Source organism: Lasiodiplodia theobromae (genome assembly GCF_012971845.1).
Source record: "Lasiodiplodia theobromae strain AM2As chromosome Unknown scaffold_41, whole genome shotgun sequence".
NCBI lineage: Eukaryota > Fungi > Ascomycota > Dothideomycetes > Botryosphaeriales > Botryosphaeriaceae > Lasiodiplodia > Lasiodiplodia theobromae.
The window spans coordinates 248,250-263,470 of NW_023336521.1; the positions used below are offsets into that span (position 1 = coordinate 248,250).

At 56.9% G+C, this 15,221-nt stretch overlaps 5 protein-coding genes across 5 annotated transcripts; 3 read left to right on the forward strand and 2 right to left on the reverse strand.

The window, feature by feature from the left end:
• Positions 1 to 688: 688 nt before the first annotated feature.
• LTHEOB_10788 (IQ motif EF-hand binding site) lies at positions 689 to 2,833 on the reverse strand (the record flags this gene model as incomplete). The annotated part of the gene is made up of 5 exons (XM_035507471.1): positions 689 to 1,288; positions 1,344 to 1,891; positions 1,949 to 2,227; positions 2,288 to 2,300; positions 2,450 to 2,833. The coding sequence occupies 5 exons, from the start codon at positions 2,831 to 2,833 to the stop codon at positions 689 to 691; spliced, it is 1,824 nt and encodes a 607-aa protein (XP_035367143.1).
• Positions 2,834 to 3,246: 413 nt separating this feature from the next.
• LTHEOB_10789 (Alpha beta hydrolase fold protein) lies at positions 3,247 to 4,351 on the reverse strand (the record flags this gene model as incomplete). The annotated part of the gene is made up of 4 exons (XM_035507472.1): positions 3,247 to 3,646; positions 3,695 to 3,764; positions 3,820 to 4,025; positions 4,077 to 4,351. The coding sequence occupies 4 exons, from the start codon at positions 4,349 to 4,351 to the stop codon at positions 3,247 to 3,249; spliced, it is 951 nt and encodes a 316-aa protein (XP_035367144.1).
• Positions 4,352 to 6,956: 2,605 nt separating this feature from the next.
• LTHEOB_10790 (Phd finger and bah domain protein) lies at positions 6,957 to 11,707 on the forward strand (the record flags this gene model as incomplete). The annotated part of the gene is made up of 5 exons (XM_035507474.1): positions 6,957 to 7,704; positions 7,838 to 8,324; positions 8,381 to 10,235; positions 10,291 to 11,411; positions 11,485 to 11,707. The coding sequence occupies 5 exons, from the start codon at positions 6,957 to 6,959 to the stop codon at positions 11,705 to 11,707; spliced, it is 4,434 nt and encodes a 1,477-aa protein (XP_035367145.1).
• A 997-nt stretch (positions 11,708 to 12,704) lies between these two features.
• Positions 12,705 to 13,852, forward strand: LTHEOB_10791 (Nopp 140 functions as a transcriptional activator; the record flags this gene model as incomplete). Its single annotated transcript, XM_035507475.1, has 3 exons — positions 12,705 to 13,034; positions 13,165 to 13,597; positions 13,812 to 13,852. 3 exons carry the CDS (start codon positions 12,705 to 12,707, stop codon positions 13,850 to 13,852), a joined length of 804 nt encoding a protein of 267 aa, XP_035367146.1.
• Positions 13,853 to 14,304: 452 nt separating this feature from the next.
• Positions 14,305 to 14,708, forward strand: LTHEOB_10792 (uncharacterized protein; the record flags this gene model as incomplete). Its single annotated transcript, XM_035507476.1, has 3 exons — positions 14,305 to 14,376; positions 14,450 to 14,520; positions 14,615 to 14,708. 3 exons carry the CDS (start codon positions 14,305 to 14,307, stop codon positions 14,706 to 14,708), a joined length of 237 nt encoding a protein of 78 aa, XP_035367147.1.
• Between the last annotated feature and the right edge of the window lie 513 nt (positions 14,709 to 15,221).

Here is a 15,221-nt window from a genome sequence, read left to right on the forward strand (position 1 = left end):
CTGGGCACAGATTCGCACCCGCCGAACTAGCTCATCACCATCATTTCCAACATCTAGCTAGCGCCCGCGATTTCGCCAACGTCCTCCGTCGCGAGTGCGACCCGCCCGCATGCATCTCGCCGCCGCAGCTGCACAACAAAAAAAATAAAAAAAAAACTCTCCGTCAGTGCCAGCCCTGCCGATTCGCCGCCGGTGCTACACGACCCTCTCATCAATTTTTCAAGGGTATCGAGGCGATTAGGTCACTGCTGCCGTGTCTCAGCGGTCCGCCCCATACGACATGTATCATTCGACGAGCTACCTGCAGTCTGGCAATCCGGCACATACACCGCATCGGAATGTCTGAGCCTAACCAGTGGCCACCTCACCGGGACATGAAAGAGGAAAGCATCCGAATCATCCCGTCAATAAAGCCCTCGAGACCTCGCCATGCACAGATCCGGGCTTTGGTATTGTAGGTCAAGTTTGGCCTGCATTGAGCGCTCCATTGGAGACAGGTATAGCAGTGAAATGCAGCGTTGTGACAGCGGCGGATCCCAGCCACCTCACGTGTAGCATTACGATTAAAAAGTGGAAACATTACCCTGCCCTTCCCCACGCTCACGCAGCCGGATATCTAAGAACAAGAAAAAAAATCACCAGAGTCCGGACGACGCCGAGTATTAGATCATAGCCGCCCATCGCCCGGCTATCTCGTTCCGTCGGGTGGGATACCGCTTTCCACGTCCCTGGAGCTCGCCTCGCCTCGGCTCTTCTTTGCCCTCTCGCGTTTGGGCGCACTGGCCGCGCCTCCAACCCCCAGTTTCCTCAGAATCCTCAACCGTAGGCTATTACTCCTCTTCCGCTCCTCCTCCTTGGCCGATGCTTCCGCCAAGATCTGCCGCTCTCTCTCCGCGCTCTTGCTCTTATCCTTCTCCTGCTCCTTCCGCTTAGCCAATTCCTCGGGATGGAGTACCCTCTCTTTCCCGTTACTTGCGTGCTCAGCGCCGTGCTTGAGTTTCCGGCGCGTCTTGACGTACGCCTCGAGCCCGACCAATATGGCGTAACTGCGGGATATGGATACGCGGCTCATGTCGACCCCAGCATCCCGCAATGAGTGGACGAAGGCGCGGAAGTTGGAAGTGGGCGGTCGATAGTGACCGGAAAGAGGTGAGAGGCGACGTAGCTGCCCATCCTTGATTTTGATGAGGCCGGCAGCTGAAATACGAGCGCCGTGGAGAAACGAGCTGTGTTGAAATGCTCCAGACTGCTTGATGCCAACGTAAAGGCGGAAGGAAGTGTCGGCAACCTGTGAATAGTCGGGGTCAGCGATCGAACGTGATGACGGCTGAAGTTCGACTGACAAAAATCCAGCTGTTGGGCTTAACGCTCCTACGCAGAAGATGGTTGAGGACTGCTGCCGCAGACACGTGCTTGATCTTCTTCATTCCCTTTGCTTGCTCCAGATCATGGTTCACATAGTGCTCTGCTTCTGGATCCACTGAGCCCGATGAGAGTACTGAGCTTGCACTCGATGAACTGCTGTTGGAGGATGCACTGCTCCTGTTGTATGCTGGGGTGCCGTCGTCGTTGGGTACGATCCCGTTGACACTGTCCTTGAACTGCGTTGATGTGGTGATTCGTTCACCATTCTTTGCCCAGCATAGCCTCCCCTCTTTATCAATCTTTACCAAATAATTCTGCCTTTCTTCCCTATTCAAGTATCGCACCTGTTCCCTCTCCAATCGCTCTCTCGAGCATGTTGGTACTTCGAAGTGTTTTCCTTGTCCGTAATCCAGCCAGTAGAAGAAGTTCTCATGTGTGCCAGATCTCTTCCATTCGGTATGGTAAGCGCGGAGGTTGGAGCCGTATCGGTGTTTCTGGTCGACCATTTCAAGCCAGTACTGCAGATCTTCAGAGGCACGTCAGCTCGTGCCAGCAAACCCTTCAGTACCGCCATCAGACCTACCCATCACCTTCGCTGTCCTTTCCCGCTCACGCTTTGCCTCGGCCTTTCGTGCACGCCGGCGCTCACGCTCCTCCGGGGACAGTTGCTCCTCGTCCGTGTCCGAGTCTCCATGATCCGAATCGTCTCCACCAGCACGGCGTGCTACTTCGCCAATGCGACGCCAGTTCTCTTTCGCAGCGTCCGACGCGGCGCGAGACCTCGCAGCAGGGCTAAGCTTGTCCCGATCGCTCGAGAGTCGTTCATTGCGAGAGATGGGTCGTGTTGCATTTCTCCATCGCGCTACACAAGTTCAGCATCAGAAGCGTGCGAAAAGACGTTGTAGTGTTGGATACTACTGACCCTCTTTAAAAGCCTGTGGAGCAACGCAGATCGCCGTTAGCTGATCGACGTTTGCTTCAAACGGTCGCACTGCAGAGGACGGAGCGCGAGGGGCGAGATGGCTAGCGCAGAGGTGGAAGAGGAGGGCAGTGGTGCGATCTTCAGCGACAGTGTTTCACATACCTCAACCCAGCGAGTCGACGCATCCAGTCCCATGCCGGCGAGCTCGCGGCGCTGCTTGTAACCTCTGTAGTTGCGCTGGATCAGAGCGGCGGCGGCGGCCTCCTCTTCGTCGCGTTGGCCCTGCGACTTTGCTGCCTGCACGGCCTCGCGCTTCGCATCCTGACGACGAGCAATGGCTTCCAGCTCGTCCTTGGAGGGGACTTGGAGCGCGGCGCCGCGACCAGCGGCCGAAGAATGCGCTGCGGACTGGCGCGCGGCGATGCGGTCATCGCCCCACGTTTGCTTGGCAGCTCCAGGGTCTGGGGCTGTCAGCCTTGCGTCGCCTGATGCCGCCCTCTCTTCGTCGTGGCTGGTAGGCCCTGAGGCGTCGCCCAGCGGCGGCATGATCGGGTCGAGCGCGGACAATAAGAAAGTGGCAGAAGAGCCGTCACAACCAACGGCGTAGTGCCCAACAACAGGTTCGACGACAAGCGATCACTGCCTGCCCCGGCTGACGCCCTGTCCAGGCACCGTGTTGGTCACGTGTGGCCCGGAAGTCGGCTTGCACGGCCCTGGCTCGCTGCACAACGGTGCGATTTGGCAGAGGGCAGGGGCAATCAGCTTGCCTGAAACAGCGAAGGATTGCGTACACGGCGGCGCCGCAATCGTGCACGACACCTGCTTAACCAGCACACAGGAGCTGCGCGCGCCGGCAGTCGGCAGCCGCTTGACATATCAGGCAGTTCTGGGCAAGTATAGCGTGTTTGGATTTCGCTTGGCGGACGCGTGGTCGCAACTGAGCGCTGCAGGAAATTTCCCTATGAAAGCGCCTTCTTGATCCGCAAAGCCGCCAACTCCACACTTGCAACAGCCGTTGCGCTCTTCCTGACCGGCTCCAACATCGCAAAATCATGGACCTGGCCATCCGCCTCGAAAATCGCCACGTCTACGCCAGCCTGTTGGAGCAGATGCCCGAACTCCTTGCCCTCTCTGAGCAGCGGGTCGACGGCCGCAGTGATGATGAGTGTAGGTGGCTGAGCGGCGGCTTGCTCCTTGTCCATTAGAACAGGAGATGCTAGAATGCTCAACCTGTCGTCGTTCTTGGGTATGAACGCGTCCTTCATCCATCGCAGGAGAGGCGCGCTGAGATACGGGCCGTCATGGAACGTGTCGTATGTGTCGCTTTCTTTGAGTACATTCGCGACAGGATAGAAAAGGCTATACTCATCATCAGGAATATCCTAAGGACTCCAACATTGCACTTACACCTGATAGCTGACAGTTGCAGGCAGATTCCGTTGAGCCGACAGTGTAGACATAGCTACGGCCATGTGCCCTGTTCCAGCTGTGAGCTCGCGTGATCAACGTAAGGGTTATCTCGCTCTACGAACCCCCTGCGCTATCACCAGCGAAGGCAATCTTGTCAGTTTTCAGGCCATGCTTGGTACCATTTTTGACATAGTATTCGACTACGGCATAAGCCTCATCGAACTGCTGCGGGTATTGAGCCTCGGGCGCCGGGGTGTAGTATGGAAAAGCAACAGCGCACCCGGCCTCGCGGACCAAGTCGCTCACCAGGCTGTCGTGAGTACCTGGGCTGTTCTCGGTTAGCTGCTGCAGACGGGCGCAGCGCTGCTTGGAAGCCTACCTGCCGAGGATCCATCCGCCGCCGTGGAAATAGAAAGCAAGCGGAACCGCTGCGTCAGCATTCGCAGGCTTGAAGAGAACAGTCTTCACAGTCCCGCCGGCTCCAGCCGGCACATCAAGTTCCTCGCGGAGCACGTCTCGAGACGGATCATGTTGCTGCAATCCTTCGAGTACTGCTCTCGCCTCGTCGTATTGGAGCTCTTGAAGCGGGGGCGCCCCCGCCTTGGCACCAGCATCGACGAACGCTTGATTGACTGGGTCAAGATATGGAGCCATGATGTTTCGAGTTAGATGCGATGCATTCGTTCCAAACACAAAACCGTTGTCTCCGGAAAATGTCTGCCTTCAGAAGCAAGCTGCTCTGCTCCTGCTTTTGAATCTGCGCTGCCCACTTGCAGCATGCTTACATCAATTGCTTAGAACTATCCTCGATCTCCATGTGGGTGTTGAATAATTGCTAGGATAAGCAGAAGATTGATGACTGAAGTAACAACCCCGGGGCGGCCCCAGGAAGCAACAACAGCGGGGCTTGAGAGTGTGGTGGTGATTGGACTGGGCCGTGGCGTGTTCGGTCGCGTTGGCCGGGTCTCGTTCCAGAGCGTGCGCCACGACACAAGCAACCGACCATTAGCGCCAAAAGCGATGCCCAAACTCGAAGAGCTGAGATTTTCATCCGCAAGGCTTTTCTCAAAACCCCCCTGTGAACATTCTTGTGCAGGCCAGGGTTGCAATTTCCACTAGTCGTTGGTTCAAGCGCTAGGCACACCACGAGCGGCTCAATTGGGGGGGCGTTCAGCCGCCGATGCAATGGCAGGAATATATTTTTGTTGCAGGGTCTATCAGAGCAGAGCACCGACTTGCTTGAAATGGTCCCTCGGGTGAGTCTGATAAGCTCCGCTGGTGCGGGTGAGACAATGCCGGAGTACGATTTCTCGTCGCAGCAGGAGACCGAGACGTCAGGTCGTCCAGCGCGCCTTTGATTGGCTCTTCCCTTTCTCGACAAGATTTCTCCAATTCGGCGATCGGGCCCCCTACCTCGCAGACGCCCACGCCGCTGCCAGCACAGTAAGGCCATGCACGTGTACATACATGTAAACGCATCGCCCCCAAAGGAGCCGTTTTGCAGCAGAGATAAAACCGCAACCACATTTTGTCAGGTGGGCATCTCCACGTTGAGTTCCTCCGTGTGCAAATGCTGGGTGAAACTGTCGCGTCTCATCCGCCACCAGAGCCGATTGGACACGAAGCGCTGGTCCCAGGTCTTCAATCCAGCAGGGCCATGCGCCGTGTGCTGGCGGCACAAGTACTTACTGCGTACATGCTGCGGTGCTCCTTGATAGAAGTTCAAGCGCGCAGTGGCCGCACCCACACTTGCATGCCTGGCTAGGGAGCTTCCGTCTCGGCGCGGGCGGGGGGTCATTGGATGCGATGGGGACCTGGTACCAGCGAAGGGGCACGGCCGAGATGACACAAGCGAAGCGCGGCGCGACTTTATGAGCGCGAGACAGCCTTCTCGCAAAAATCCATCAGACAGTCCACTGCTGCCGCTCCAGTGGAATTCCGCTCGGCGCAGTCAGCGAGCAGCGGGCGAGCAGCGGTGGAGGTGGTGGGTGCAGGAGCTTATCCGGGATGGGTGGATGTGCTCTTCATCGGCGCAGAGGGTCGGGGATCAGGTTGCGCTAGGCCGCATGCGGCACGCTAACGGACGACGAAAGCTCTCACCAGTCGCCCTCTGCAGAGTCGGCAACGTTGAAAGCAAACTCTTCCAGCGCCCGGGATCAGGTCCGCATCAGACGCCCACCCCAGCACGAGGGTCCGGTCCGGTCCCGGCCTCGGCCTGGGTTGCTGGACCGCAGGGTTGCTCGAAGGTCAGATGAATACGTGGCAGGCCGGCACGGCTGACGCTCCTAGCCACGCCGCTGCTCTTCAGTACCGGGCGGTGCATGCCCGGCGAGGCAAAAGGCACCGTCCTGGCAGCTGGCTGCGCGAGGAATGCGGTGGGCGAGCCTGCCCCGCGGACTGGGGGCAAGAAGACAAAGCCGGCTCCATCGATGCAGACGGGGCGACGCAGCGTAGATCTGGCGTCGTCGGCGCTACTGGGCGTCCTGCTGTCGCCGCGCCCTGCCTCTAGGGGGATGGCTGCCGTCTCATTGGTCGAGCCCATCCCTCCACATCCTCCTGACTGCCCACGGCGGCGTGGCCCTCGGCAGCCAGCTTCAGCGTAGAGTGCGTCCGCGCCTGGGGCGGTGCGGTCGGGCGGTGCTGGCCGCGGCGGAGGGGTGAGGTCGGCGTAAGGTTGCGGTGCTGCGGGAACCACAGGGCCCGGGGTCGATTTGATGGTGTTGACCCAAGCGAGGAAGCTTAGGCATGCCCTGAGAGCCTAGCGCGAGGCAGCGCGCAAGGCCCCGGCCGTCATACCTCTCAAGTGCATCCACTGCCGGCCGCCATCTCTCTCTTCGAACTCACCAACTCCGCCCTCTCCCACATCCCCATATGCAAGCTTGACAGCCCATACCTCCCTGACCCCAGCACAGCCTGTCTCGGCGCGGAATTCCTACCACTGCCTCAGCTCTTGCCCGCGCCCACCCACTGCACGCGCCTTCCGCTGCCGTATTTGCGTTTTGCGGCGGCAGACCGGTGTCCTTCTTCGTGGTGAGCCGCCTCCAGACCTATGCAGCCCTGATATCGCGCCATCGGCCATTATTCGCCCCAACGCCTCCCCACCGGCCCTCACGCAGTCGTGGACACAGCATTCCCGGTCGCCGCGCCGTGATCCTCGACGTGTCACTCGATGGTCGTCGATGTGGGCGCGGTGAACTCCCCAAACCCAGGCGCGACAAGCGACGAGGCAGCGCGTCCTCCCGCGCAGCCCATAGACGCCATGCAGGACGTAACGCCCACCAGTAATGGCGTCGCCCAGAGCTCCGAGCCCGCGCATCAGAGCACTCCGCAATCCGCCAATTCGCTGCACGCTGCGGAGCGAGACGCGCAGCCGACTCCCCCAGCAGCTTCGCCGTCCGGCGCCTTGCCACCCGCGCAGTCGCAGCCCTCAGCCGCCTCCGCGCCAGCACCCGCGCAGACGGCAGTCAAGGACGAGACTCCAACCAATGCGGGCGGCTACGGTACTCGCTCGCGCAACCGGCCGAGTGCTGCGAGGCCCAACTACGCGGAGGACATAGAGATGGATTTTGAAATACCTGCTGCAAATGGCAGCAATGGAACCTCCTCCGAGCGCACCACTCGCAGCCCGGCCGCCGGAACGGATGCTGGTCAATCCCCTGCACCGAACGCCAAGAAGTCGGCTTCGACGACGAATGGGACGCCTGCCGCAACCGCTGCAAGCAAGGACCCCTCAATCCCCGGGACTCTGACCTTTTCCGCGAACCCAAACGCAAACGCCGGGACTGCTACTCAAGGCAAGAAAAGAAAGGCGGGTGGTGCGCATGCGGCCGCATCCGCTAATACCGCTTCCTCGGCCGCTCCCACTTCCGCTGCGTCGAGGCGAAAAGAAACCGCGATCGCGTCCAACCTGATCCGCGAGACCAACATGATGACCTTCGAGAAATCCGGCTCAAGGTTAAAACGTGGGAAGCTGGAAGCTGATGATGGCACTGCACTTGCAGTTGATGGTAAGCCCTTCCTCTCCATCCTCTCTACTGAGCTCCTGTTGTCCGAGCAAAGTCCGTCCTTCTCGGTGGTGCAAATGTGGTTTCTTTTCAAGGTTTGGACTTGCTGATTTTGATTTTCTTTTTCCTCGGGTAGACCATGCCTACCTCGTTTGCGAGCCCCCTGGGGAGCCGTACTACCTATGCCGGATCATGGAATTTCTTCATGTGGACAGCGAGAATCCCGCGTCTCCTGTCGATTCTTTACGCGTGAACTGGTTCTATCGGCCCCGCGATGTGCTGCGCTATAACAACGACACCCGTCTGGTTTATGGGACAATGCATTCAGACATCTGCCCCCTCACGTCTCTCCGCGGCAAGTGCACCATTCGGCATCGTAGCGAAATCTCCGATCTCGACGAGTTCCGGAGGTCCAAGGATTCATTCTGGTACAATCAAGTCTTCGATCGATTCATCCACAGATGGTACGAGGTTATTCCCGTATCACAGGTCATCAATGTTCCCGAGAAGGTCAAGAGGGCATTAGACGAGAGATGGAAGTTTGTCGTTGTAGAGACGAGTCGTGTCAAAGAGTTGACTAGCGCGGTGAAGACCTGCAAACGCTGCTCGCAATATTGCGCAAAGTAGGTTTCGGCAATCTTAAAAGCAAAGCGTGCCCGAGTTTGCTAACGAGTCCCAGCAACGATTCCGTTGAATGCGCCGTTTGCCACAATACTTACCACATGAACTGCGTTCGGCCACCACTTTTGAAGAAGCCATCGAGGGGTTTTGCCTGGGCTTGTGGTCCTTGCGGCAGAGCGCAGGAACGGAAATTGGAAGCGCGGCGAACGCCGATCATTGGTGAAGCGGCAGCTTCGCAAGAGGAAGAGGAAATGGTCGACGAGGAAGAAGAAGATCCTGGCGCGCTGATCAATACAACCGCCCCGAGCCCCAATGGGTCTGACGCCCCGGTTGATGACCATCCAGCAACCCAAGCCGAGATCGCGTTGGCAAAAATGTGGCCCATGCGGTATCTTGGAATCCATTGCCGCGTGGAGGACGCGCTGCAATACGATGACCGCGCCATTTACCCCCGCGCAAGCTCCCGTCTTGGCCCCAGGCACCAAGCGAACGTCAATGTGTGGCATGGCAGGCCAGTCGAACTCGTCAAGCCGGCAGAAATCAGAAAACGTTACAACAAGGGTCCAGCTCACAAGAAGGACCCCAAACTTTCAAAGGAGGACCTAGAAGCAGATAGGGCGGAGAAGGCAAAGAGACCGAAGTGGGTCCAAGATGAGCCAGTGGGTTACGTCCGGCGCGGCGAAGATTTTCCGAACGACGACCCGAGGTGCACGGCCAAGACACTCTTCAAGATGCCTTCGGAGTCCGTGCGCGGCGAAGACGATGCGCCCGTTGACCGCGAGAAACTCATCGATGATTACATGTTGAAAGCCAGGACGGAAGCTGCTAAGATCGTCGGCGTTCAAGAATACAACACTAATTTTCTCACCAAAGCCATTGAGTTGTTCTACGCCAACAATTACAACTCAGATGCCGCCCTCGAACAACTGAAAAAAATAAACAGACGAAAGGACTTGAGGGAACCCGAACCGAACAAGGAGGAGAAGAAGCGCTTCGAAGAAGCAGTGGCAAAATATGGCTCCGAGCTCCGTAACGTTCGCCTCCACGTCAGGACCATGTCCCACGCCGATGTCGTCCGCTACTATTACTTGTGGAAGAAGACTCCTAAAGGAAAAGAAATTTGGGGGAACTACGATGGTCGCAAGGGCAAGAATCAGAAGGTCGCCGACTCCACGTCGAAACTTGTCGACGACATTGCGGATGATGTGGATGACTCTGCCTTTGATGTCGAAAAAGCCGAGGCTCGCAAGAAAATCTTTGTGTGCAAGTTCTGCACCACGAAGATGTCACGACAGTGGCGTAGAGCTCCCGGGGTTGCGCCAGGGCAGACTGTCCCAGCCGATGGCCGCAGCAAAGATAAGGGATCGCACCTAATCCCTGCCCTTTGCCAGCGATGCGCCCGCCTCTGGAGGAAATATGCTATCAAGTATGAGGACGCCGAGGAGCTCATCAAGAAGATGTCTGCAGCAGGCGGAAAGAAATGGAGGAAGTTGATCGATCAGGAGCTCATGGACGAATTAAATGCCGCCCAAAATGCGCCTCCGGAGCCAATTCCGAGCATCGAGCCGGCCGACCCTCAAGCCCATGCCATAACAGAACCTCCTCGGAAAAAGCAGAAGGGTGCTGCTGACAAGGACTCCAGCCAACATACGTCAGCGGAGCCTCCGACCAAAAAGAAGACTACAGCGGTTCCACCGAAGCCTCCCACCCCTCCGCCGCAGCCCGTTATGCCAAAGATGCGGGAGCTCCCTTGTGCCGTCTGCCTGCAGATGGAGCCTTTGGGCGATCAACGCCTTGTGTGTAGGGAATGCAGGCTAACTGTCCATCGTCAATGTTACGGGGTGACCGAGTCGCGGTCCGGAAAGTGGGTTTGCGATCAGTGCAAGAATGACAAGAAAGAGACAGTATCTTACGTAAGTTGCTCAGCCAACCTGCGATTGACTGGTGCACTAACCTACTCGTTCTCAGACATACGAATGCGTCCTCTGTCCTGTTAAGGAGACTGAACAGGAACTGATCGAGCCTCCGAAGGTTTCCCACAAGAAAAAGACTGACAAGGAGCGGGAGAAGGAGCGACTTGAGAAGGAATTGCGTATGCAAAAGCTAAAGGAGTATCAGCAACATCAGCGAGACAAGGGAAGACCGGAACTTCCTCGTGAACCACTGAAAAAGACTGCAGAGAACAACTGGGTGCATCTGCACTGCGCGGTCTGGACGCCGGAACTGAAATTCACCAACCCTAAGATCTATGAGCTGGTGGAAGGCGTAGGCACCCCAACGATAAAATACGATCAGGTCTGCAAGATATGCAAGACCGCGAAGGGCGCTTGTGTGGCTTGCCACCAATGCCATGCGTCCTTCCATGTAGGATGCGCTCATTCAGCAGGGTACATTTTCGGATTCGATGTCACGCCAGTCAAGAGTTCCCGACGAGACGCCGTTCCGACCTTCACGCTTGGCCAAGAGACCGGGTCATTAGCCGCCGCAATCTGGTGCAAGGACCACACTCCCAAAACCATAGTACATCCTCTCAACGAACCAGTTGATGAACACGGGATGACGGCACTGCAACTCTATGTGCAGAATTACAAGCAAGCCGATCAGACATTGACGGGTACCGCTCGGAAAGCCAATCTCCTGGACCAGTTCACCAAAAGCATTGCGCCTCCAGCGGCGGCTACGCCAATCAACCGTCGAACCTCGACGGTGCAAGGTGGCACGAGATCAGCAAGGAACTCCTCGGCCGGTCTACCAAAAACAGAAGAACCTGATGAGATGCCGAATGGTTCGTTTGCTGATGTTAAAGAGGAACGTAAGTGCGAGATCTGCGACATCGAGGTGTCCCCTAAATGGTGGAAGGCCGAGGACTCGCAGGATACAGCTGTCGTTCCTGGGTCAAATCCGGATCAACCAATCAATACTATCGAGGGCACACCTGTTGGTGCTCCGCAATCCGAGGGGCCTAGGTTTCCGAATGGTATCATCCATCCTGAGCAGCCCGGCTTTGCCAAGGAGACGTTGTCCAATGGGAAAGTCACGACGTCCGATGGCATCCCAATTCCTCGCGCAGGCACTTACCTCTGCAACAAGTGCCATTGGCGGAGGAAAAACAAGCCGGAGCTTCTCAAGCCAGCCAAAAAATCTCCCACACCTCCACCACAGCCTGTCAGATCTCCGCCTCGACAATACGCACCAGCACCAGCCCCGCCGATGCATCACTGGCCGCCTATTGCGGGCCCTCCTCCGCATGCAAGCGCACCTCTTCCTGCATGGGGAGCGCACCCGCCACCACCCCCACCAATCAGCAACGGAGTGGCTCATTCACCACAGCCTGGTGCGCCTCCTCACGGTCCGCCAATCCATCATCCGTACCACCCTGCAGTGACGCCGCATCATCCTCCGACCAACGGGTACCCGCCTTACACGGCGCCTGCGGCAGTGCTCCCCCCGGGGCAGCCTGGTGCAATACGCTCTCCTTACCCACCTCCGACAGCTCCCGCGCCGCTACATCATACGAATTCTCCGATGCTTTCAGGAATACCCAATGGGATCCACTCTCCTCACACAGCGCCGTATGGCTCCCCGGCGCCTGGTCACATCCCGCCGCCCAGACAGACAGAGAGTCCATTCGCTCTGTACGGCCCGTCGCACAACAGCCCTGGTCCGCTCCACACCAGGCCCGAAACGCCTCGGGAAACCACTCTGCCACCACAGGCACAGGCTCCGCCGCCTCCACCGCCGCCGCCACCGCCGTCGCAGGCAAACGGGGCGAGTGGGGCTAGTGCAAGCCCCAATCTTCGTAACTTGTTGCATTAAAAATTTCTTGCTCGTTCAGCTCGTGGTAGGAACGCGCGACTGCTAGTGGAGGATGGTTTGATGAATCATGCTATGAACGAAAAGGTTGGAGGATCTTGAGTAGCACCAACTGGGAGGGTTAGTCGATATGATGATAAAGCAAAGGTTTCATTTCGTTTTTTGCTCATTCGGCGGGAAGAACCTGGGACTGGAGAGAGGAGTTTTGTGAAAGGCATGATACCAACCGAATAGTGGAATTCGAAGAGCATTAAGCGCGGCCGGTTTCTCTGTTTCGCATTCTGCTTTTTATTATTGTTTGGATTCGCGGGCAGCAGAATGAGAAGAAGAGACCCTGTACCATAGTCAAACAGTAGAATGAACGCTCGGTCGCGCATCTAAGAGAAGAGAAGAATGAGGTGTAGTCGGTGTTTCGCAATGCCGACTTTGCGTAAGGATCGACGGGACGTCAGCGCCCGCATGCTCCGCGACCGAGCTCCACACCTACCGCGACACCACCGTCCACGCGAAGATCCCCCTCCAGCACGCACGCACGCGCAAACTGTACAACAAACTCTCTCGTCTCCACGATGCCGTCCATCGGACCGTCACTACCACCTCACCTCGCGAAACGCAAGCGCGACGACGACGATGACGACCGTTCCTCCTCTGCTTCCTCGTCTCCAGGACCGCACCAACAAGACGGCCCCCGTCCCACTTTGTCGCCTGACAGCACTGCTGCGGAAAAGCGACGACGCGTCGTCGGCCCTGCGCCGCCTCCGGCACCGCTAGATGAGATGCCCGCATCCGCGCCGGGTGGTAGCAACAATGATGGCGGATATGGGGAGAGCGATGAGGACAGTAGCAGCGATGATGATGATTTTGGGCCTGCATTGCCAACGGCCGCAGATGTTGCGAAGGTGAGTATTAGTAATGGTCTGGTTCCGCATTTCTCGAGCAAGCCCCGTAAACGCTGCTGAGTTAGACGAGCGGAAGAGAAGTTGGCTTTTTTTAATTTTATTTCTGAGCAAATTTTCTGACTGAGAGTAGGTCAGTTCAGCAAAGAATGACGACGACGGGTGGAGCGCTGTAAGGCCACAGCCTGAGCAGGAAGGGAAGAAGGCACAGAGAGACGAATGGATGATGGTGCCGCCCAAGCAGGACGACCTTGCCGCGCGCATGGACCCGACGAAATTGCGCGCACGTGGGTTCCAGACGGGCAAAGGTGCGAGGGCACCGAATCATGGCGGTGGTGGAGACTTAGGTGCTTGGACGGAGACACCAGAGCAGAAGAGGAAAAGGCTGGAGAATGAAGTTATGGGCAAAGGCAACGCGAATGGTTCTGGGAATGATAGGGATGCGAGGAGAAAGACAGATGAGGAGACGGCGAAGCGGCTGAAACGGCACGAGGAAAAGCGGAAGGGGGAGAGCCTGTATGAGAAGCATAGGGAGAAGGTTGGTGAGAAAGAGGATGATGACCCAAGTAAGAGAGCATTCGATTATCAAAAAGACATGGCAAGCGGGATGAGAATTGATGGAACGAAGAGGAAGGAAATGATCAGGAAAGCGGGAGATTTTGGAAGCAAGTTTTCGGGAGGAAGCTATCTGTAGGTGGGACCCGAGCTTTCCATGGCCATGGAAGCGATGCGGTGCTGGCACAGGCATTTAGATACCAAATTCCGAAAACATCACCCCAGGGCCGTCTCATACATACTACGACATCCAGGCTCTGCGCTAGCTTTGTTACCCAGCCATTTTGCGTAGTGCTAGTCATGTCGCGCTTCCGCTCCGTCGTGCTTGGGGCTTCCAGTCTTCCTCAAACGCATTGAACTACCAAAAGCGTCCAATGGGTACAAATGCACGATGTTAATAGAATCGCTACATCAGAGCTGGACCCACGTTTTCCTAAATACGCAATTATCCTCAATCGAGATTTACGCTCCAAATCATGCAAGTTCCAGCCACGCCTATTTTTTCGCGAGTCATTGGGACGGGGCGGCCCTTGTGAGCCAGGGCCCACTTGACCATTGTGAGGAAGCTCACGCGTGGTCGCTCTTACCTAGTTCATCGGGTCCCCCTCCGCGCCAGATATAAAGAGCTTCCTGCACCACCTCTTCCTCTTCGACATCAACTTCTGCGCGTTCCAGTTGCAATCCAAGGCTTGACTACACCCAACCACCAAAACCCAAAATGCCTTCCTCCAACAGCAACTCCGGCTCCGGCTCCGGCTACTCTTACAAGAGCAGCGGCACCAACAGCCAGGTGAGATAATCATATCCTACCACTGCAATAAATCCAACCCCCGCAGGTCTGGCTAACTTCGCGGTGCTTGCAGGGCAACCATTACTGCGCTCGCGACTACGGCTCCTCCGCTTCAAACCAGAATTCGTACCACTACTCCAACGCGTAAGTCACACTTCAGCGCGGATACCTGGGCAACGAACAATGCAATTGTTTCCTTCCTGTTGACCTTGAGCTGATATTGTGGTTTCCTTTCTAGCAACGGATCCTACTACTACTCCAACTCCGACGGCTCTACCTACTACAACAACGGCAAGGGTTACTCTTCCTACACCCCTAGCGGCGGCAAGTAAGCAAGTGCCCAGCTGGAGGTGAAAACCGTCAACTTGGCCAAGTGCTGTTACTCGGCGAGCTGAAGTGATACGAGTTCAAGAGGATACGATTAGGTAGAGAAACTCTGGATTGTGGTTACTGCTGTTCCGTCTCCGCAACGTGAACATGATGGCGACTTTCAACCTTGGGGAACAACCAATGATCCCGAAGCCACGCTCCCACCTGAGGTTGGCTACCCATGAACTTTCAATTGACTAAGCCATCCTTGTAACTGCCGCTGTTATTTGCCGTATTTTTGCCTTTCACAACCCCGCTATCTCGCAGCCCTTGTACATATATTCCTTACGCGAGCACCACCTCACGCCACAAATGCATGGAACGGTGAAAATGTAGCGGGGTGCAGGACGGCAGTGTTCTGATCGGTACCGTGTTCAACAAAAGCCGCCGAATCCAAGATTATAATGCGTTCACACCACGTTATGGGAAAACATGGTGCAAAACGGCAGCCGTGGATACATAAAAGACTCGTCAGT